At 40.5% G+C, this 24493-nt stretch overlaps 1 protein-coding gene across 2 annotated transcripts in view; it reads right to left on the bottom strand.

The window, feature by feature from the left end:
- UNC5B (unc-5 netrin receptor B) overlaps window positions 1–24493 on the bottom strand; it is a 218252-nt gene that overhangs the window by 22871 nt on the left and 170888 nt on the right. The window contains exons 2-9 of one of the 2 annotated variants that reach the window (XM_063958790.1): window positions 15690–15911; window positions 13429–13572; window positions 12931–13034; window positions 9764–9944; window positions 5742–5909; window positions 5213–5377; window positions 3015–3047; window positions 53–247 (exon numbers count right to left, since the gene is read on the bottom strand). In XM_063958790.1, the coding sequence (XP_063814860.1) occupies window positions 53–247; window positions 3015–3047; window positions 5213–5377; window positions 5742–5909; window positions 9764–9944; window positions 12931–13034; window positions 13429–13572; window positions 15690–15911 (1212 nt within the window). The remainder of the gene's footprint in view (window positions 1–52; window positions 248–3014; window positions 3048–5212; window positions 5378–5741; window positions 5910–9763; window positions 9945–12930; window positions 13035–13428; window positions 13573–15689; window positions 15912–24493) is intronic. The other variant, XM_063958791.1, reaches the window with a different exon arrangement.

The raw sequence follows: 24493 nt of genomic DNA on the forward strand, positions 1-24493 counted from the left end.
ATGAGCCGGCACTGTAGTGGACAGGTGAAGGTGTCAATCACATTAGCCATACCGTGCCTCGAAGTCTTGAAGTTTACTGGGTGAAAGCCTCCTGTAAGGGCAGCCGAGGAATCCGTGATGTCTGTGTCAAAATCACGGCAGTTGCGCCTGTACACAACTATACCAACGGCCATGAGTATAACAATGAAGATGAAAACGGCAACAACCAGGCCAGCATAGAGAGCAACATCTCCTGTTGAGTCCAACACTAAAGAAGGAAAGAACAATCCATCAATAAGCAAACTGCAGATGACTGCGTAATAAGGAAAAACTGTGTAGAACCAGTTAAAGTTTGATGTACAGCAGTACAAATAGAATATATGAATGTTGAGGACCTAATTGAGGCAATAAAAGACAGTAAATATAATTTTAAATGCCCACCAGGATGGAAAAGATCAACAGTGACAAGTTATAGGATCATATGGTTGTAAGAAAAAGTTCCCACACTGTGATAGACCTGTGAGTTGTGTTACATTCTGTATGCAGTTGCTGTGCACTTCAGTTCAAGCTAGTGATGGCCCATATTGCTGCAGTTGTGCCAAACATCCCCTCTCATCGCACCAGTTCCCCTGAGACTGTTAGCATCAGGCATATTTTTTTTTACAAAAATGCATCTTAGTTGTCATGCAGTGTGACTGGTATTTACCAGGAGATTGTGCTGATTACGTTGATATGCAACAATTGTATATCTGTGTATGACTGAGTCTCTAAATCTATATAAGAAATGCTGCAATGCAGCAGCCATGGCTTTATTCCATGCCATGTACCATTGTGCTCTGTATACAGACTCAGTCACGCACAATATACAAGTTGCACTTATCAATTAAATCAGCACAGTATCCTGCATCCCGTTGTGATTAGGAAAATGCCCTATGCTAAGAGAGTTGCACGGGACCTGGCAGCTCACTACTGCCAGACATTTTGCGCTGCAAAGTGTATTGAAACTAGATGTATGAGGACACATCTGTAGAAGTTATTTTCTCCAACAGGTGATTACAGCTGGCTGACTGCCCTTTGGTGGCATTACGGACTAGAAATCTAGGATGTCTCCTGCAAAGATCACAACTATTTAAAATTATTATTATTATTAACTATTTCCATTTTGCTAAACTCCTGCACGTACATATCTGTGAGTGTTATTTGTAGCCCTATTAAGCAGGTTAACTTTTAGGTTTATTTTAGGTTTAGCGGATGTTTAAATTAAATTCCCACACATTTTCCATTATTCCCACTCCATACATCCAGGAGGGTCCCCAATGCTTACAACCTGGGTGGTTGTGAGAATTTCCCAAATTCAAGTCCCTTCTAACTTTTTCATGATTGTCTATATGGAAACCCCATGCTCAGGTCCCCAACAGTTCAGCTTTTTAAGGCTTTAGGTGTGACATGCATTATTGGTATTACTTTAAGTCCTTTAAAATGATATCCACAACCTTCTTAAGTATAATAGAAATATATATTCATTAACAAAGTTATAAATGACTTGGCTATGTATACATTTTGGCATACTTACCTACTTGTTGGCTTTCCCTCAGCGAGATTCCAGAAATAAAGGTCCAAGGGACAAGTGAAGGGAAGGTGACAAATAAGTACACTTCCCCATACCTGATGTGCAAAGACATAACTCGCATCATCAAGAGCCCACCCAGCCTACTTCCCAAGAAGAATGAGGAGTGAGATCCCAAAATGAAGGTGCTTCGCATCCATGATATTCCAGGTGCAATTTTGCAAAGCCAGGAGAACAAACAGACGTTCCTCTAGTACAAGTCCGTAAATGCTGTTGTCAGAGGAACTTACATTGGCATACTGGACTCTGTCTTTAGCAATGTTTAATGTTATGGCAAACTATTTTTTTGAACTCACCATTATATTTCATAATATTTTAAAACCCTAAATTGCAGAAGGTCACTAATACTAATAATAGATCTTTTGGATTAATAATCTATATTTCTTTAAATAGGGTGTAATACAGAATTTTGACACCAGAATGTCAACATGTCAAATGTCGACATACACAAAGATGACAGTCAAAATTTTCAAGTGATTGTAGTCCTAGCCCTATAATGAACTGTAGATATTGAGTCTGTTGACATCCACAATGCTGACATTATGACCGTGTTGACATTCAGGCTATTTCGGCATTCTGGTGTTGAAATTGTGAATGTGCACATAATAACGGCATACCTGTATATCAACCTATGTATTAAACCTTTTGTATAACATCTCTAGTCCACCAACATCAAATCCCAGCTCTTTCCCCATCCCCTAGTGTCCTACCCAATTTTCTGCTTGTCTTCCCTGGGGTCAAATTCTAAAGTTACCCAGAGATGTTTTGCTTGTTAAACATATGGCTGCTTCCCTTCTTAGTGGAGCCTGAAGAACAATCTGCCGCCAGTAATAAGAAATGGATGTTATCAGTATAAACTCCTACTTGTGTCTTTGTTTTCCTCTGCTAGACACACAGCATTACTTTGTCCTTATAATACTAAACTCAATTGCTCAGCATCCTCCCTAGGCGCACTGCAGCCCAGCACACAATAGCGTGTGCTGGGCTGGGGAGACAGGCTGCTGCTGACAGGTGATAAGGAGGGAGATGGAAGGCAGGGACGCAACAGACCTGGTGCCCTCTAACAAGGCCAGGCCTGGGTAATTAGTACCTGTCCCCCCCACCCCCTCATAAAAGGGATGTGGTCACATTAGATCGGGGGCATGTCTAAACCACACCCAACCCCAATTCTCATTATAAAACCCATGAATTGCCCCATGGAACCATCTCAGCATTATGAGTGCATAACATACTGCCCAACTTATAGGCATATTTGGCAATGGGGTTTAACAGAACAGTTCTTCTTTCCAAAAGAATGTGATCCGTTACGGATCATGTAATACTGCAGTGGTCAGACATGAAAAATATGCAAACAGAAATTAAAAGATGAACAAAAATAAAAAAGTGAAAATGATTAAATGAAACTTACAATGGCTTTTTGGCTCACCTAAGACTCGCCTGTCTGTTAGAAACAAAAGCCAAAATGAAATTAGTTATAATGATAGAATCAAAAATTAAATGAACACAATGGAAGGCAATGAAAAGAAAATTTCCAGAAAAATCACAGATTACATGAACATGAAATGTAAGAGAGAGCTCGTGGAAGATGCCTGTTAGATCTGCAATGAGATACATGCTACTATACAAGCTTAAATAAAATTAAAGGATGACCCAATAAAACTCCCAGAATCTTTACTACATATGGGGTCAATCCAATTAGAAACGAGTTTGCGAATGAGTTTGTTAAATTAAATTTGCATACATTGCACCCAAGAAATGTGAGATCCAATTAGAAATGCCAGGTTGAGCTAGTCATGGAAAGGAGGTGCATGTAGGGGTATGATCAAGTGTGGCTACCAACCTGAACTCCAAAAAGTAACAACTCAGTGGTTTTTGTAATTTCTATTAGTGGTGGAGCCAGCTAGTGTTTTTCCAGCATTTTGCGGTACAGAAATATGTATCTATAGTAATTTTTCAGCATTCTTATTCACGATTGTAAAAAGTTGGAATAAACACCTAGGGGCCGATTCAGACCTGATCGCAAGGCTGCGTTTTCTCGCAGCCTGCATTCAGATCTGAACTGTGCATGCATATGCACTGCAATGCACAGGCGCGACGGATCGCAGCAACAGGGATCGCTGGTCAGCGCTGAGATGGTGCGAAAATTCCAAATGCACCGGCAAAAGCAAGGAGATTGACAGGAAGAGGCCGTTTGTGGGTGGCAACTGACCGTTTTCAAGGCGTGTCTGGGAAAACGCAGGAGGGACCAGGAGTTTGGAGGGAGGGTTTCTGACGTCCGCTCCGGCCACGATCATCGCAGTGTAAATTCTGGGCAGTGCAGAGATTATGTTTGTGCAGCTCTGCAGCAAAAGCGAACGAACACCTGCACACACACCATACCCCTCTCTCCCCCTGTAGGCGGCAACTACCTGATCGCAGGGATGCAAAAAATCTCACCCTAGCGATCAGGTCTGAATTACCCCCTTAACTCTTTGTGTGGGATGTAATGCCGCCTCAGTTCGGTGGCCATGCGGGATTCAAGCTAAACTCTGACATTTTTTAAAGGGGCAATCACTTACAAGGGAAAACTATGCCTTGTAAGTGATTGCCTCTTTAAAAAAAAGTCTGAGTTTGGCCGGCATCCCGCACGGTCGCTGAACTTGGGCAGAATTACATCCCGCCCCTATCTGCAAGTTTAAAACCCCCTCTCCTATCAACACAACACCTCCAGGTACCTGTCCCACTTCATTTAACCCAGTAGTGAGCTTTTTTAGAGACTGTCACCTGAAAAGTGATAATGTCTTTATTGGCCAAATTATGCTACAGTGGTTAAACCCATACAAATATAGGATTATTTATCTGGGGTGTGCACCAGTGGTTCTGCACTGTGTTCTGATATTTTCACCTTGAAAAAAAAGATTTCCCATACCTTTTCACTTGCTCAGGGGGCTGCACACAAAAAGTACAAATTCCCTCTGAAAATGCAATGAGAGTTTGGATTGCAAATGAATTTGCAGTGCAAGGTCACCATGAGAACAGCTCGCAGGACCCAATACGCACCTAATTGGATTGACCTCTAATATTTGAAACCCACATAGATACCAGAGAAAGTATACTGTAAAGGACATCAAAGTTTAATGTGCGCAGGAAAATTTCATTTTCAGGCTTATATTGACCAAGAACTCTGTGAATAATTTACTATTAATAATTTACAAATAATACAGAGAATGTGAAAACAAATAGCACACTAAAGTACCCAAGAACATTATTAGAAGACCAATGTTCTATATCTGTTGTTAATTACAATTAACAAAATAATGAAATCTGCAACAACACGCAAACTCCAGTTCTAGAGATAGTTAGAAAGCATGAGCTGAAGGAGTGTGGCCAGTTCCTCTAAAAAGCGCACATTGCCATGGGTGTGGAATGGTTTTTGTCCCGGTGGCACCTGTGTCCATCTTCTGGGCTGCTTTGACAGTCCTCAATGACCTTTAGAGGTACCAACTGTCTACTGGTCTTCTCATTGCAGCATACAGGATAGGGACCTGCCCAGGGTGCTGAAGTAACCTGGCACGGTACTATTATATACTCATTATATAAAAAAGTAACATTGTAAAGAACACTTACTTTGCATACACATGCCATCAGTGCAGTTCTTCGAGTCTAAGATCATGCCGTTGCAATCCTTTCCACCATTTTTAGGAGTGGGTGCATTACAATCTCTTCTCCGCCAATGAGTGCATTCGGTGCTGCAGGCAGACCACTTGCTCCACTCAGTCCAGCCTCCATCAACTGCATCCCAAAATATTGCAAGATAGAAAATTAGAATAAGACCGCTAAAGCACAGTCTGCAGTCAAGCAAAATGATTCTGATTCAGTGCTAGCAAAGCAAAATAAACACTATTTAAAATGTAATAATAAGTCATAAATCTATTATAAATATGGATAAAAAAAATAATCATTGTAAGATTAAAGTATTTTTTAGGATACAACTTCCTCACCACCACAAAAGTACATAATACAAATACAGTACAATTAATTTACAACTATTTATAAGGATATAAGTTCCCCACCAATTCTCTTACAAGTCTACATGCAAGGGATAAGAAGCTCAGAGCAGGACATCTTACAAAGAGATAAAAGAGTGCAAAAATACCTGGGCACATCGTGGTACAGGTGAGCTTCTGAAATGGTTGGCCATCACAAAATGAGCCGCCATTGAGGGGGGTAGGATGTGTACACATTCGAGTCCTCTTTTGTATACCCCGGCCACACGGGTTGTTACATGGTGACCATTCCGACCAAGATGACCATCCTCCATTCACTGTGCAGGAAGAAACCAAACAGAAGATACAGTTTTCCATAACGTGCAGACATTTTTGAAAAACCTGTTTTTGTAGGAGATAGATGGACGCAGAACAGATTGATGGCTTACGAAACATATCAATGCTGATTACATGCAGAGGGAAAAATCAAGAGAGAAAAATAATAGTTATCTTAACTAATGACTTGAAAATATTTATAACCATCTGGTAAGACGAGGTCCAGCCTGGAAAAATCTATGCCACCCACTGTCGGCTGGGTAGAATTGGCACAAAAACACCATTAACAGGTGCCATGGTTATTTAATTATAAGCAGATGTAATTTATTTACTACGCGGAGAGCTGAATAGCATTCCTTAGTATTATTGCCACAGACATCTGCTACTGGAATTGCAAGCTTTGCTGTGCAGAAAAACATATAACAAATCAAAGTATCACAAGTATTTCTGAATAAAAGCAACTTTATGTTCTTGCAACCAGCATTCATTTGCCTCAGTATTAAAAATAACAATTATCTATCCTCTCCCGCAGATTATTGGCTGTTCCTGAGAAGAGAGCTTTTTAAAAAAAAAATATTCTCTATGCTAGTATTAAACCTAGCTAATAAACTGTGCAATATATGATGGATTTCAGGGAAGCTCACTCAGATCATCACCAGTATTTTTTTATGCCTATTTAGTCAATTCCCCAGTAACATTGCAAGCAGAAACTATTTTTATGGCAGCTGTTTTGGGGTAATTGGTACATAGAATGAAATGTACTGCAGTTTTTAAACACGTCAAGTACAAATTGGAATTATAGACAGACTATATTTGTGTGCTGGACATTTACAGATATTAGGCAAGACATCCTGGAAAAATAAAACTGCTATAAGTGTCTGTCTCTTTCTTAACAAGTGAAACCTTCAGCAACTGTCTGACTTCCCATGAATCTAAAGCACAACTGCTCACAATCACATAATAACTATTTCATTACTAGACATATATACAGTGTCACAGAGGGGGGGAGCAAGTACTAATTACCCAGGCATCTTGGAGGGGCCCAGGTCAGAGCGCCCCCTTCTCACATGTCAGCAACAGCCGCTCCCCAGCCTAGCACACTAAGTCCACTGAGCTGCTGCTGCTGTCGGCAGTCACCTCAGCAGGTAGGGAAACGATCACACTGATTGATCTGACCCTGGCTAATGGGTGCATGGTGCCCTTCTGAGTCGTGGCGCATTATAAGTAGTTTGCAAGATAATTTTTAAATAGGCCATGGCCACACCCGCAAACATCACCGTGGCTCGGCTATCTGTCTATGGCCTGTCTATCTATATATACATACACACACCAATACCACCAACCATAATATTACCTTTTTCCTGTGCCGCATTTTACATTTACAGAAACTTTTACTTTGCAGCCACCCAAAATACTCCCTTCATGAAAATATACCCAATATAGTTTTGTAGGCTAATATTGCATGTATATAACAGTCAAATACCACCTTGGTAGCTTTATTTATTTTTTTCTATCTAGGCTTGTTTTAAAAAATGCCTGCTTATAGGGGCCTCATTCACAGATGTACCCAAAGCCAATTGTTTGCGTACATCTCCAAGGTTAACGGCTTTGTGCGTGCACAGGATCTGTACTGCACGATCGCTCACAGGGGTAAATGTACTAAAGCTTCTAAAACAAAGAATTTGTGCTGTTGCCCATAGCAACCAATCAGATGCAGTCTATCAATTCTCTATTGCCTTTATAGATAGCATCTGCTATGGACAACATCACCAATTTTCTGTTTTAGAAGCGTTGGTAAATTTACCCCACAGTGTCCCCTAAGTCACAGTATGACTGACATGCTGTAGTGGTTTAAGAGTGGGGAAGGGCCAGCAACGAGGAACGTTTTACAAATAGTGGCGTGTTGCTCCCATTTTGTAGGCATGCCAAGGCCAGGGTCTGTTTCTTTTGATGCAGATTTCCTGGTCAGGGAAAACACAAGCCATCCTATGTAACCATCAGATTACTCAGCATCTGATTGCTCTGTGTGACCGTCATTCATCTATGTCCTCAGATGCGGCAAGGATCACAGAAGATGGCAGGAGATGTCTATTTACATGAGATGCCTATTGCAGCATTAGCATAGTACCACACAGCTACTGTGGGGTCTATTTGCTAAGCCTTGGATGGGGATAAAGTACACGAAGATAAAGGGGGACATTTACTAAGCAGTAATAAGAGCGGAGAAGTGAGCCAGTGGAGAAGTTGCCCATGGCAACCAATCAGCACTGAAGTAACATCTATCATTTGCATATTATAAAATTATACAGAGCTGCTGATTAGTTGATGGGGCAACGTCTCCATTGGCTCACTTCTCCGTTCTTATCACTGCTTGAAGTCCCCAAAGTCCCAACCAATCACCTAACTGTAATTTTTTAAACACAGCCTGTGACATGGCAGTTAGGAGCTGATTGGCTGGTACTTTATTTTCATCAACGTTATCTCAATCCAAGTCTTAGTAAATAGACCCCTTTGTCTCCTGCGTCCATCTCTGAATCAGGCCCTATATTTTTTTAATCAGTAAAGGTATGAACACATGGTGCGATATTATTACTTTGCGATTTTGACTATATAGTCAAAATCGCAAGGAAAGTTAGTGCAAATCACAAGGTACGATCCCAATGCGCAGTCCCGCAGGGTCGGTATCGCAAGGTTAGATAGTCAAAATTGACTTGCCTGCACAGTCTATCTAGTACTAAAGTATAGTCAAAATTGGCACTTAGTCAAAATCGCAATAGTCAATATCGCAAGCACATAGTCAATATCACATAATCAAAATTGAAGATCGCTAAAATCTCACTTTGTGTATGCACCTTTAGACAGATTCTCTAGCAGGAGTGTATGTAACATTGCCTACAGTCTTCTATTTAAGTTTGGACCCAAGTACTGCCTCCTTGTAGTGACATCAAGGGCACCAGAGCTACATTCCATTCAAGTTCACTCTGATGAAATGATAGTCGGGGCCAAGCCTATCAGGGCCGTCTTAACAGCATTGTAGGCCCTTGGCAAAGCAATGCACTGGGGCCCCTACCCACCCATTCATGGGAATTTAAAAAAAACAACTTATCCCTCCTGCAGTTCCACACCATTTTTGCACATGCTTCCATACAGTGAATGGCTATCAATATTCTGATTGGTGGATAGCTCCAGCCATCCACTTATCAGCATACTGACAGCCATTCACTGTCTGGCTGCAGCATGGGAGACAGTTAGAGAATGCTGCCTGGCCACTCTGATTGGGTACATTTACTACCTGCCTCCCACAAAGCTCCGAAGCCAGGAGACTGATGCCCCCCTGCCCATGATCGTAGGCCCCTCAAATCTGGGCAGCTGCCTAGTGTGCCTATACGTTAAGTTGGCTAGAAAGCCTATATTCAGGCCTCAAGCGATCCCCCTCACAAGGAGGATTCTGCAGGTGCAGGTAACTTTAGATGTCCTCCTTATTAAAATTGAGCTGCCATTTAAATGACCTTTTTACATTTGAATGTTAAACTCCTAACTGTGCCTTCCATTAAATGAATTATTGCTTTTATGGTTCTATCATTCTACAAATGTATTCTTTTTTATTTCCAATTTCAATATTACTGGAACCTTCAGCAATTTATTAAAAGACACAATGAATGAATCAGGCCAAATTCAACATACATACCATCCTATTAATCGGTACAAAACTGCAATTCAAGATCAGCTGTCTTCATTTAAGAAATACAAAGTGACTACATTATAATAACAGTTCTAACAATAAAAATAATCATCTGATAGTCATAATTAACTGTCAGTGGGTGTTTGTCTAATGCATGAAAAAAAAACTAGTTACCATAAACAATGACGGTTGCTGTGGTACTTCTGCGCTTGGCAACAATATTCTTAGCAACGCAGGTGTAGTTGGCTGTGTCTGAGAGCCGGGCTTGCTTAATTATGAGGTTATGGTCAATTGTTATGAGGAAATTAGTGTCTTGTGTAGGGTCAATGGTGTCTTCATTCCTTAACCACTCCACCTAGCGAGGAGAAAGGGAGGGGATGGGAGAGAAAGAAGACACACATCTAGATGACACATAATTAAAAAGAGAATTTAGCAGTGACTGCAGTATCAACAACAATTAGTCATCTTTGAACTTTAGTCGCCGAGAGATTATTGCAAATGATTGAAAAGGTTAAATATGTCACAAAGCAATCCACATTCATTTTGCAGTAATAGTAGCTAAATATGCAGATATTCTGTGCAATAACCCTTAAAAATAGGAAAGTAATGGCTTCTGTCATTCAAGATAGATGGCGGCTGGATTTCAAATCTCTCAAACTGAACTTGAACTTGACTTGGTATCTTACATGTCCCAAAATAACCAACCAATGAAGAATAGAAAGAAAAAAAAAAAAAGATGTGCTGTCATTGGCATAACAGAAGTGAGATTACTAAAAAAAAAAAAAATGTTGCTGTTTTATATAATGTAGGCGTTATATACTGTATTGTGGTGGAATGACACATACGGTATACAGTATATCCAAACACGAGATCAATAACATGAGCTTATGATTTTAATTGGTATCCAGTCTTTAGGTCAACAGTAAAAAGGTTGACAGTCAATAGGTCGACGGCTTATGGTCAACATGGTCAAAAGGCCGATATGGCAATGGTCGACACAGCATATGGTCAACGTGAGTTTTTCACAATTTTTTAAATTGTTATAACTTTTTCATACTTTTCCATCCACGTGGACTACAATTGGGAATGGTAACCTGGAGCGCAGCAGTAGCAGAAAGAGGCACCTTGCCGGAGGGAATGCGATACACTACTTTGGGGTCCACGTGCTAAAAGTTAAAAATGGACACCCCCAAAAAACTAAAACACTCATGTTGGCCTTTTCTTGTGTCAACCATTTTCATGTCAACCTTTTGCTTGTTCCAATCTATTTCACATGTCGACCTTGAGCAAGTCGACCTTTTGAGGTTGACCTAATGAGCCAAACCCATTTTAATTGTATCTGCAGACATTTCACTTTGATGCTCCTGTAGACAAGTGCAGATGTTTTTCTTTTTCTTTTTAATATAAGCTTAACACACACACACACACACACACACACACACACACACACACACACACAGTCAAACAAATAGGTGCCGTTATAAGCTTAGCTGACCAGAAAAATTGTAATTGGTCCATTTCGTGTAATATTTGTTTCACAACAACTATTACATATCAATCAGCACACTAAAATCTCAGAGGGCTCTGTGCTAATGCACCACTTACTATTAGCCAATTAATGTTGGGGTGGGGGCATTGATTATCTTTGAGGTTTCCTCAGACCCTGTGTCCTAGCTACAGATTGCCAAATATGGGCAAATGAACAGGTGCAGAGGTTAAGTGTGTTACTAGATGTCACAATAACAGATCAGGAGAGCCATATAAACAATTCTGGAGAATAATAAAATCTGCCTACACTAATGTGGATGCATCCATCACTCTGCTAATGTAGCCGCAAGCATGGGACTCATTTATCTCTCTCCTTCTCTTTCCGGAATGCTTCTGCCAAAGCTTTGTAGGTGTTATCACCTGCTGGATACTAAAGCTGCTGAAACTATTTCTGGGATGGCTGCTTTCAATAAGACAGCTGAACAAAATGTTTCCTTTGGGAGGCAATGAAAATTTAACTGTAACCAAAGTCACGGCCAGTAGTTTTAGGAATAACAGTAGCATTAATATCAGCGCTCAATGCAGATTCACAGTCAGATTATATTTGGCCAACTGTTGGGCTGTAGGCCAGAACTGACTTTTTTTAATTTTATCTCATGTTAAGCCATGCTATGTTATAGAAAACAACCTACATGTATTAATTGTATAAAGTACACATATACAAGCTTACAACACCCACACACACTGACAGATATTTTGTTGTCTGACAAAAAAAATACCCGGTTGACCAAAATACTTTTTTGTATGGTTGTTTGGCACCCTGGTGGAAAAGCTAGGAGCACCCATTTGGTGGACAGTGGAGCCCATGGATACTCTTACAAGAACCTTCACTATGAAGAAACCCAAAGATGTTTTGCTTTATGCAGCTGAAAATGTCAATATACAGTAACAATCTGCAAAGATACTTTCAGTCTCCAGCATGCATGCGTAGGGAAGCTGGTGCGCAAGACTCCAACAGCAGCCACTGCTAGAGCAATGGGACAGACCCTAGCCTAGTAGGAGAGGAGAAGGAACCACCAGGAGCGGGTAAGTATATGCAACCATGGGCGGGATGTAGTAGGCAGAGTGGGACAGAGGGGTGTGGAGTGATTGGTGGAGATGGGGGTGGCAGGGTGGGGCACACTGGGGTGGGACAGAGCAGTGGACACAGAGGAGGATGGGACAGAGTGGGGGGCAGGATGAGGTGGAGCATTAGACAGATGAGGGTCAGGCTAGGAAAGAGGGGATAAGGAATAGGGCTGAGTAGTGGTTTACTAGTAATTAAATAATTTCTCAAAATGTTATTCTATTTATTATACATTGAAACATTTTTCAAAATCATAGGAGTACATTTACTAAAGCTTCTAAAACAGAGAATTGGCAATGTTGCCCACACCAAACAATCAGATGTGGTCTTTAATTTCTCTATTGCCTTTTATAAAATGATAGGCAGCATCTAATTGGTTGCTATGTGCAACATCACCAATTCTCTGTTTTAGAAGCTTTAGTAAATTTAACCCCATCATTTTTAGGGAGGTTGCCACAAATTGAAAAATGGGTCAGATGGTTCACAATTCTTACAGTTGTCCCTGGGAACAACCACATCATGGTTGGCTCCGTACACTGTGGCCACCTCACTACAGACATGGGAAGAAAAGTGTATTTCCTTCCAGCCCAATCTCTGGTTAACTGACTGCTCATTGTCTTCTAATACAATTTCCAATATTAGGTCAGTGTGCTTTAAAAAAAAATAAAAAAAATTGCTGAATGTTTTTTCCAATGTATTATTTTACAACCAAATAGTGTTATCTCACCTCAGCATGTGGAATGCCCTCTGGTGGACGGCATTGCAGCAACACTTCCTGTTCTAGAGGTACTTCTTTGCCCAACGGTTCCTGGTCAAAATTCTTCCGCAGATCTGTGCAAAAAAAACCCAAAACAAAACAAAAAACATTACCACCATATAATATTTCCAGAACATTAATCACAGACATCATACCCCATTATCATATACATAATAAGAACATTTGGAAAGTCAGAATTTAGAAATGAATAATAATGGACTAATTTAACTGAAATTTAATAGAGTTATCTTCCCACAACTCTACTGCAATATATTAATCCCCCAACTGGAGTTTGCAATAACAGCATTTAGAAGTTACAGGCACAGGGCTAATTTAGCAATTGTTAAACTGCTGTAAGGCTGAACTGTACCAAGACAGCCACAAGATGGCAATGTTGTCAGTGTAGTTACAGTTTGTTCTTTCTTCTAACAAGGGAAATGTGATAGAAATGTAATAGGACAAACTTACATGCTATTCTGACATAGGCCCGACGGCTTTTGGTGGTTCCAGCTGAACTCCACGCTACACACTGACACCAGTAATCCTCCAGACCAAACAGCTCCTCCACCTGCTGCCTGGAAACTTCGATCTGCACCTCTCGCACCACAAGGCCTAGCAGGGGATGCAACTTGTTTATATACAAATCACCATTTCATGAACACAACTCTTAATAAGGGGGGAAAAAAAGAAACAAAACATTCATGCATAATATAGCAGATTGTGACAGACGGTTACATTGTTGTATACTGCCTGGCATAAACAAATATAAACAACATCTGCTTCGTAACAGGCATTGTATCAACTAGACGTTGTGATCAGGATATGCGCACAGTCACCTCCTCAACAAAGCTTCCATGGCTGGGGGATGGATGATCATTCCAAAGTTATCACAGCAAATTAGGGAAATGTAAATGCAGCCAAGACTTAGCGGTGGTTAAATATTATATTATATTAGCGGGAAGATCATCGGAGACAGCCGTCGGCAGAAGGAGGAGATCAGCGCTGCAGGAGGATGTCACACAGCCGCCCGACCTCACGGTAGTGTCCACCCGGCTCCAGCAAGCGTGACCTCACTTGCTGGAGCCGGGTGAACGCTGCCGTGAGCGCGCGGCTGTGTGACATCCTGCTGCAGCGCTGTGCTATAGCGCTGATCTCCACTATATGCTCGTGGCTGTCCCCCGTCTGCTCGCGGCTCTCCCCCCTCTCCTGCTCTGGGTCCCACATCTCAGTCCGACATTTTTTTTAAGTCAGACTGAGATTGTCGAAAAGGGGGCCAAAAACGAACCCCGTTTTCGACACAAGCACGTGGATCGGCAGCTATTCCGCCGATCCACGTGCTTTTCGACAAGTTGAACACATCGACTTGTCGAAAAATTTAGGGATATATTGAATAGGTCGAATCACGATTCGACCTTAAAAAGTCGAAAACTGCCGTCTTTTCGACAGACGCCAGCTTTCGACTTCAATTGAATATACCACAAAGTGTCTGTCATACTTTGCATATATCTAGTTTGTATAAGCGAAACAACTGGTAATTACAAGTACTTTGCGACATTTGTTTATCTGTGTGCAACTGAGTCTGAATCTGTATACGAAGTGCTATGATGCAGGGGCTGCAGCTTTTTCTCATGCTAAGTGCCGTTGTGCTTCATCCGCAACTTTGTAGGTGTTTAATATTAATTCCTGTGTGGTTAAAGCCACAGCACAGATTCCCTAGTACACCATGAGAGAGAGAGGTGTTTTGCCACATCTGCAATGCAAATAAGGTGCACTATTTAAAGAAGAAGATGGTAATCTACACCTCTTGGAGTGGCTGAGTCATGCCAGGCATCTCACCCGTACGGCATATAGACGCTAGGTGTATGAGGAAACATCTGTATGTATAGTTTAATAATAGAGCTCAGCCAATAATAGTCAATCTATCCTGCTGTGTCATCAGGTTGGGGTTGGGTTGGAAACACACATAGCCAAGATAATGAATGGGCTAAGATAGACAATGACACAAATATATAATACAAAAATAATCCATATTAAATAAATACTACTTTGGAGAAAGAAAAATTATTATTATTATGTAAACCAGTGCTTTTGATAAACGCTTATATCATTATTTCACTCCTTTCAAGGCATCTCATACTGTGCATGTCTAACAACCTCTTTGACAGTCATCAAATAAACAAATCCTGATCACAAATGGAGGTCATCTGGCAGCTGTAGCGAATGATTACATAGCAAGGGTTTCTTGCACTGTGCTTTGGCGACAGCAGCACACACATGCTTACACTGGCTGACCAATCAGATCCATACCAGTTATGATAGTACTTGATGAGGCAATGTATGCTACAATTTTGAGTCCATTAAGTGGTTAAGCTACCAAGTGGTCTACTTAACTGACCTGTTATAGCAGCATGTTTTGCTATTTGGTGGTGGAATTAATTGGTTTAATGACATTGGGATAGTTAAGTATGGTCCTTATTTTTGAAGTTAAGCGGCAGACTATTTCTACACATAACCAAGAATACAGATAGGTTTTTTCTCAAAAAAAATATAACAACTTCTATGATAGGTCTGACATGTTTAGACCTACCCTTGGTTCTAAGGTGTTTTAAAAAAAATGTTCAATTACTGTATATTAATAGACCTCAAACACCATGCAATATGAACCTTCACTTTGTAAGCTGCCAAATGACATTTATTCAAAGCTAGACCCTGACTTCACAGCATGTTACCTGTTAACTCATCGACCCTTTCTTTAGTAATGTGGTCATTCTGGTTGACCCACTCTCCATTGCACTTGAAGTAGATCTGTATGGCTGGGTTCGCCTTACACACTAACTCTACAGGCTTGTTCTTTACAATGTAGGCATCTTCTGGTTCCAATAGGAAATGTGGCAGGGACTCTGCCGGTGCTGACGGGAAGGAGTCTGGGAGGACATCGCTATACTCTAATCCTGCAAAAGCAACGGAAAAACAATTCTCAGTCTCATGCTCCAACAGTTTACCATTCCACTTTATACAGTAGCCTTTATTCCTGAATCAAATATCACACTGTACCAATGTATTGGGGAGATCTGAGGTCAAATCTAATCGTTACCATTAGTGTAGTTAAGTACTAGCCATTCTAGTCTCTAGCCTTGAAAGAGAAAGTTGCGGCACCATTAAATTGTCCAATAATTTAATACAAGAAATACAACACAAAATAGAAAATAGCAGTTGTAATTGCATGTTTCATTTTCACTAAAATATCTATATGTATAGAACAGAATAAGATGAGAGCAGGGAAGCTTGCCGGCTCATTTAAAATTCATTTAGGGAAAATTGACTTTTCATTTTCAGTTTTAACACGGCACTAAGAGAAAGCGGCAGGACATTTGTCATAATCCATTAACTGCTCTTTTGGAAACAAAGAATTAAACTCCAGGCTAATTTTTTCAACTATCTGTGTCTTTCATTCGCTTGTTGTTACCATATCTCCCCAACATTGACTGGCAGAGACTCTTCATTGTGACTTCATTACAAAAACTATCATTTTCTCAGCAACCACCCAATTATACCAGGCGCCTATGTAATTAGAGCACACAAAACTACCTCACTGCCCAACATAAGGGTGGATGTTCTGCTGTGTCGCTTCTCACAATGCTGCTTTTCAAGTAAAGATGGTCCAAAAAAAGAAAACTACATATTTGTTAGAATTCGGGTGATAACCGTGCCAAGCTGCTCTGCTAGGTTGTCAATGTAATAACAAATTCATTATATTCTGATATAAATGTTGTATGCAGATACTGTAGTTAAGATTTGGGGTTTCTTTTTACAAAATATGAACGTCTATATTCATAAATAATTATTGCAGCATATCTTAATACAGTCATGTCCAAACTGAGGCCCTCCAGCTGTTGTGAAACGACATATCCCAGCATGCCCTGACACAGTTTTGCTGTCAGAGAATGCTAAAGCTGTGTCAGGGCATGCTGGGATGTGTAGTTTCACAACAGCTGGAGGGCCGCAGTTTGGACATGCCTGTCTTGTTATATAAAAACACCTTTAAAAAAGCTTGCAGTACCGCTGAGGTAAAATATTTTATAAGAATGCCCCTCCCTCTGACTGGAGCTCTGGAAGAAACCGCTGCACTGGTAGAATACTAAGGCAGCAAATCAATTAAGTGAACAGACAAATTGGCAGTGAAGTAGGAAAGACCTGGGGTATATAGTCAATTAGTGTGATTTACCACGTGCTGGCTGCAGTGCTCAAAGCTATTCAGATGCAGCCTGCAGACGGCACTTACCGCAAGGTTTCTGCCTGCTCCCTCCTGAGGTGGTCACAGACACCCGTGGTAAGTAGGGTCTTCTGCCCTTACCCCAAAACCTATGCGTTAATGCACACTAGCCTTGAGCTTACTGCGGGAGGAAATGGGATTAAAATATAATATCTCCGGACATTAAAGTTTGAGGTTATCCTCTCAAGGTAAGCCTTGCAGCTAACTGATTATGACCCATGGAGTTCTTCATTGCAACTTGTGATTGTTTTTCCTGACCACAGTCCTCCCTGGTTTTTAATCAGGCCTGTAAGGTTGGAGACATTATATTTAAATAAGCAACTAAATGCAAGCTATTTTTTGGGGGTTACTACCCAAGACAAAGGGGTTCACAAACGGAGGTATTGTGCAGCAAAAATGCAGTTGTAAAATATACCCCGAACAAAGACGCATTTTGATTGGCTTTTAGAGCTGGGCCAACATCAAATTAGGGTACTAGGATAACATAAGTGGCAATCTTAAGCAAGGCTGTCAGCGTTTGGACATTATTATTAAGAGACAACAAAGTTGCATTTACCAAGTGAAATCCATTTACATAAAGATACATATATAATATTAAAACACTAAAGGGGACATTTACTAATCAGTGATAAGACCGGAGAAGTGAGCCAGTGGAGAAGTTGCCCATGGCAACCAATCAGCACTGAAGTAACATCTATAATTTGCATACTATAAAATCATACAGAGCTGCTGATTGGTTGATGGGGCAACTTCTCCACTGGCTCACTTCTCCGCTCATATCACTGCTTAGTAAATGTCCCCCTAAATGAGCTCAATTAAATATAAACTTCTGTTATCTTCAGCCTCACAAAGACAAAGGACAGATGCTTCCCTATACCAAGAACAGAGTTCAAATATTAATAAAGAATGCAATCAGACCACAGAAGCAGTACCATTAATAGTAAGCGTATCAGTGGGAGGAACAAAGAATCACTAAGCCAATCAGAAAAATCTATCATCACCATCTTCCCCGCATATTTTGCCGCCACAAGGCAGTGCACTCATTGTATGCATGTGATGAATTTGCGTGGACATACATTATTGTACCCTGACAACATTCGCATGTGCAAGGAGATTAGTGCAATTTATGAATGAATTTACATAGATGTGCAAGAATATCTTACAGTATGGAAGAAAAAAAAAACTCTACCAAAAACAATACGGCAATGCTTAGCTCTACATCAACTCCAAGGTGGCAAGACATGCCCATTATCCATGCTATTCTGCTGGTCAATTAAGTCATTTCAGATCCTACTACTAACAAATCACAATGTATTGGCCCAAATTAACAGCTACTCTCCATTAACACTGGGGACTGGGACCTTAGAGATGATGAACAGTCAGGAGACATGTTTGGATGTTGAAAAATCACAGCTCTTTACACTAGTTTAGGAGGTAAATTAGGTACAATTTCCGTGACGCTTAATATCAGAGATGGAATCATATGCAACATGACATACTGCAGAAATGATTGACGGATGTGAGCTGCACCACTACTCCCACTTAGCCTGGAGGTACAGAATGAATAAACAGTTGTTATCAAATGGACATTTAAGTACATTTTTCCTCTCATACAGAGTTAATTTGTTTGCTTGATCTAAGCACCCAGGGACTGCTAAACAGATGGCAGCAATGCATTTGGAAATCTACTTAGGGCTCTACGTAGGGGCTGCAGACCTTCGAGACAGTGTGGGGTTTATTTAAATATTGCTAAATACACAGTCCAAACTCTTATACTGTGATTTTTAACTCTTATTAACATTACTGAAAGTAGCTTAAACGCCAGTGGTTCATGACTGGATAAATCTGAGGTGGTAAAACAATACACACACTAAGAAAATTGTTTTTCTTTATCACAGAGTGACAATTTAGGTTTCATTTGTTTTTGCTGTTTTAGGAAAGCAATATGAAACTTCTGGAATAAATTATATATTTTAAAAGAGTAGTACAGTATGTTCCATTATAAAAACTACTTTCTAGGACCTATACTAGTACAAAGTACCAAATGCATTCCGTCTGAAGTTTGTAGTGTCTGAGCAGGGCTCCATTACATGTGACAGTGCATTAAAAGTGCTGAAAGAATTAAGTGTGTATGTGCTTTGGGTGCAGATTTCTGTAGCAGAGCACAAGTATGGCCAAATTCAATTAGCCGTGGTAATTAGCTTGCAGGCTGCAGTTAATGCGTATTTCTGTTTGAGCCTAAGGCCCTTGTTGCGAATGCTATAAATGCATTAACCCATAGCTCCAGTTATACTTTTTCTCAGAACCTATGCATGCATTAGCGGCAAATTTACCACATGAGAAAAAGGGTCTCTAATTGAATAGCCATGGACGTAAAAGTACGAAGCTACCACCCTTTGCTCCACTCGCTGGTAATTGAATCTGGCCCATAGACCACTCTTAATATTGGGAAGGTTCTATCTCATGGGGCAAAAACAGGTTTGTTTTTTCTTTAAACATATAATGCTCCTAGGCAGTCTGACTAGGCTCCTTTCTCATTTGCCCCCAATCGTGCATGCACTGGCTGACAGGGACATGAGCCAGGAAGCAGTGTAATAGCGTTGCACTGCCATACTGCTTCCAGCTCTTCATCAGGATGGGCTCTTATTGGAGTCCATCTCCTGGCAAGAGGATTTTTAGTAAATTTGCGTTTAAATTATTTTTGTCACATTATGAATTTGGCCGAAAAATATCACTTCCACAATAAAACTGGCGACAGTAAAAAGGGGTTCTAAAAAGTCCTAAATAATTGTCAAAGCACTACTGTGGTACTAGCAGGTTATAATCTTGTGTGCTCCCCAAATATATATATATTTATATTTATTACATTCGCTGCCTGTTATACTGTAGGTTTCATCACCCGTACTTCCATTTACCTGTGCACCATTCACAACTTAAGTTGTCATTATCTTATCTTTATATAAAACAAAACTTACAATCTAATTGGTCACTATGGGTTATACTGGGCACCTGTTTTCATGAATAGTCCCAATTGTTTGTGGCCCCCAGACAGTGCCCACTAATTCTAATTAATAATCACACTAGACAGACTTAATATAAGGTTAAGTGAGTTATAATAGCATCTTGCGTACACCCTAGTCAATATGGAATGTCATCAGTAGTGATAAAGTTCAGATAGAAAATAGTTATAGTGGAGTATTTTTTTCTTTTATTTTTTTCATTGTATCCCCTATGTAGATTACAGACCTCTCCATAATATATTGATGAGAAGAGCTCATATATGCATATACAGAGGGAGGGGAAGTAGTCCAGGGCTTGCACTTCTCTTCCACTGAAGACCCACACAGCATGAAGTTACAGTATGACTAAAACACCAATTTTCAGAGACAAAAAAAAATATTAGCAGCACTTGCTCCCTATTGTTTCTTCTCATATAAATGAATGAAAGTTATAAAGGTCATGTTCATTCAGATACAAATAAAAATGATTATTTCTGTGTCTTGTGTAATAATCTCTTTCTTCCTTTTTTTAAGGACACCAATGAACCCAAAGGGTGTGATGCTACAGTATTTCCACATAATACTGCATTTAGTTTAGGGAAATACAGTAACTGGCTTATCCTGGAGAGTGCCACTGATGCATAAACTGTTTCAGTGTCCTGCAGAAAACGATTCACTCAACATACATGGTTATATTACAGAACCTGCTGACAAATGTCTCATTCCTGTAGACATTGTAATTTCCCAGATCAACACAAAAAAAGTACTGAACAATTGACTATAGTACTTGAATAACAGTTCCCCTGACAACAAAGTTCTATTTCAGTTTTTACACTATGGATTTGTATTTCTCTTCTACACAAAGTGACAGAAGAGCCCACTTGGAAAAGTCCCACAATGACTTGGCCAAGGGTGAACGTACCCCCATGTTAAAGTCATGTACACTATAGAATACATACAGTGTCGGACTGGGGCATGAAGGGCCCACCGGGGTGATGCTGTTGTAGGGGGCCATGCTTAAGGGTGCAGCCAGGCTCCAGTGGGGGTGTGGCCAGACACCACAGAGGTTTGGCTAACCATTATAGAGTACATGTTCTGTTCCCCTTGGTAAATATATAATAAACCATATTCTTGTGAAGTATAATGTAACAGAAGTATAATACATAATTCAAGTGCACTAAGAAAGAGTCTGAAACCTGATCCCTAGAGGAGGAGCAGGGCACACAGGCAGTGGGGCCCACCGGTGGATTCCCCTGTTTCCCTGTGGGCCAGTCCAACCTTCGATACATATGATATCTGGCAGATGGGATGCAGGCTGTCAATATACCAACAGCGGCTTCCGGCAGAGAGTCTGCTCGCCACACATCGGGCCCAGTGGCTCGCTTTGCTCGCCACAGGTTCTTCTCCAGCTCAGTTGGTGGTGTGGACCCATCAACCGAGTGGGAATACCCAGCGTGTGTCAGTATTTCACCAGCTGTTGGGATCCGGCATAGGTCTCCTGAACGCCGGGATCCGGACAGTCGGTATACTGACTGCATCTCTGCACTACTGTAGCTCCAGCAGTTACTATGTACTGTTGACAACACTATCTACCTGATGACATGTCTCATACGGTATATTAGTGAGGACACATGTTGAAGTAAGGTGATCATACATCTGTGTAACATTAAATAATTCTATGGAAAAACACAATGCTGCCTTTACAACAAAGAAGCCTTCATTCATTTAAAGAACAAGTGAAGAGCTAACTATTTCTATGGTCTTTTTAAAAGTATTGTAGGAAATAGTTTAATTGTTTTCCTTTACCAAATACTGTAAATAATGCCAGGCTTGTGCAACCTACAAATAAGATAACTTTTGCTCCATGTTCAGGCTCCCTGGTTCTTTTTTCCCAGAACAGGTTTCCACCGTCAGTAATATGTATAGGTCATTTTTTTAATTTTTTTTTAATCAGTTTGTGGTCTATTGTTTGTTTGTTTTTCTTTAGACTCTATATCCACAGGAAATTTCCACACTTCCTCTCTAGTGTTCCAACATCATTGTAACAATATTCGCTAGATAAACATGCAAAATATATTTTCTTATACAACCTAAAAATCTCTTCGATGCAGATATAATTTTATGTGAAATGCTTGTATCGTTTTGTCCAGCTTTAAAATAACAGATGCAAAAACTCTCCGTCTCTTTATTTTAATTAGATAATTGCTTCTGGGTGAATTTCCATTCTCTGGCATCCATTGGGTTAAGCATTAGCTCCATTAACTGGATGGAAAAATTTCTGGCAGGCTGTCCAGAGATTTTATGGGATCACTCTAGCTTGCTGCGCATAGTCACTATTTCTACAAACAATGGATATTTAGAGTATACTGTATTACCAACTTATTGCTCGACCATTCAGTACAAACAGCAATAGAAAAAAAAAGGGATAATTTAGTTAAAACAAAAAAACATGGTTGCTTTGTCACAATGGTTGCTTTGACAGGTCACCAAAACGTTCTACTGTCACATGACCTGTCATACAATAGAGCAGTAGTTATTAGTTTTGTAGACAACTTTGTTAAGGAAATTGTTTATGATTTTTACTAGATGATACTTGGTACCTAACAGTTTACACAAATGTATGCCAATACCACCAATCTTTGCTTGAGACATTGTAGCCAGATAGGAACCTTTTTCCATATGTGGTGGACGTGTCTGAAGATTGTCCCTTGAGCCCGTACTCACGGCAAGAGATGTGTGCTGAGCAATCTAGCACAGACCGCTCAGCACACATCCCTCCCCCCACTCAGCACACAGCGCAATGCAGGCCAATCTAGCACTGGAGATAGCTATCACCGTGGGGCATACACATGGAGAGGTCTGTGCTTGACTAGTCAGATTGCTTAGAATTTAAGCACGAATCTCTCCATGTGTACCCACCTTTACCATACCATGATTATATTTATCATAATTGGGGTAATCTTTACATTGTGCTCCTGTTAACCTTTTTGCTAGGTAACTCATCTCAACAACTTAATAAAAATGCCAACAATCTCGCTCTACATATTGCCTGTGTAGCAAAATGTCACCTTGCTTACAAATGGAAGTAACCTGACCCTCCCATAAATCTAGAAGTGTTTAATCAGGTTTGGTTGTCTTACGAATGTAATAGCCTTAGAAACCAGCCTTAGAAACATCATAATTGAGGAATTTCATGATGTATCCCTGGTACCCATAACAATGTATCCCCCCTCCTTGGTACCATGTATATCATATTGGTTCCTTCCCTCAAACATCATCTTTTTTGCTCTCACCCCCACTTACCTTATCACTTCTCTACTATAAGCTCTCTTTGGATAACCCTGCCAACCTCACCTTTTACATCTTATTTTCTATCACGATCTTCTATTCTGTTCCACAACAGTTACAATTTATTGTCTAATTTATTGATATCCACACTATTCCTTCAGCTCACTATTATGACCTTCCTATGATATACTTGAAACCTCACCCACCCTCCACCCACATTGTACGACTTAACTTCTAGCCTCTCGCTTCATATAGACCGTTTTATTTGGTTTCAAAAATGGTATTTTCGTTTGACTTTTTTGTTTTCAGATTCCTTTCTGTTATATGTATTTCTCTGTGCCAACTATGCTATATCGCACTACTTGTACTCTTAATACTCTTCTTCTTTTTTTTTGACCACAGGAGTAATAAGCTCGATAGACTTAGACTACATATTTCATGTTTTCATGGGGCAAAAGCAATTGGACAACCCAAGGGACTGAACGTATATGGGAAGCATATTATGTATTCTTTCTTAGATCCCTTCTTCCGCAGGAGCTTCATGACACAATTGAAATGACCACTATTTAGTCATCACATATTTTCCTTCTCCATCACTGTTTCCTTTGGTGAATTGGGATATCTTACATAATTTTTGCACAAGTAGTCAAGGGATACATCACTTCTGGATAATAAAATAAAAATAAGGCTAATGCTGCTCCTCACCTCTGTTATGTGCACTAGCAGCCACTACAGAGAGAGGGGGCTGGGGATAGAGAAAGTGAGAGTAAGGGCAGATAGGGACTAGGGGGGTGAAGAGTGGGGTAGGGGCAGATAGGGACTAGGGGAGAGAGAGAGTGGGCGGGAGGGTTGGGGCAGATACTGACTGGGGAGAGAGAGGGGGGGTTGGGGTAGATAGAGACTGGGGAGAGAGTGGAACACACACTGCACCCCCATCCTCTTCCATTATCTGCACATCCCACCATACACTGCT

Source organism: Pseudophryne corroboree, chromosome 3 (genome assembly GCF_028390025.1).
Source record: "Pseudophryne corroboree isolate aPseCor3 chromosome 3, aPseCor3.hap2, whole genome shotgun sequence".
NCBI classification, from domain to species: domain Eukaryota; kingdom Metazoa; phylum Chordata; class Amphibia; order Anura; family Myobatrachidae; genus Pseudophryne; species Pseudophryne corroboree.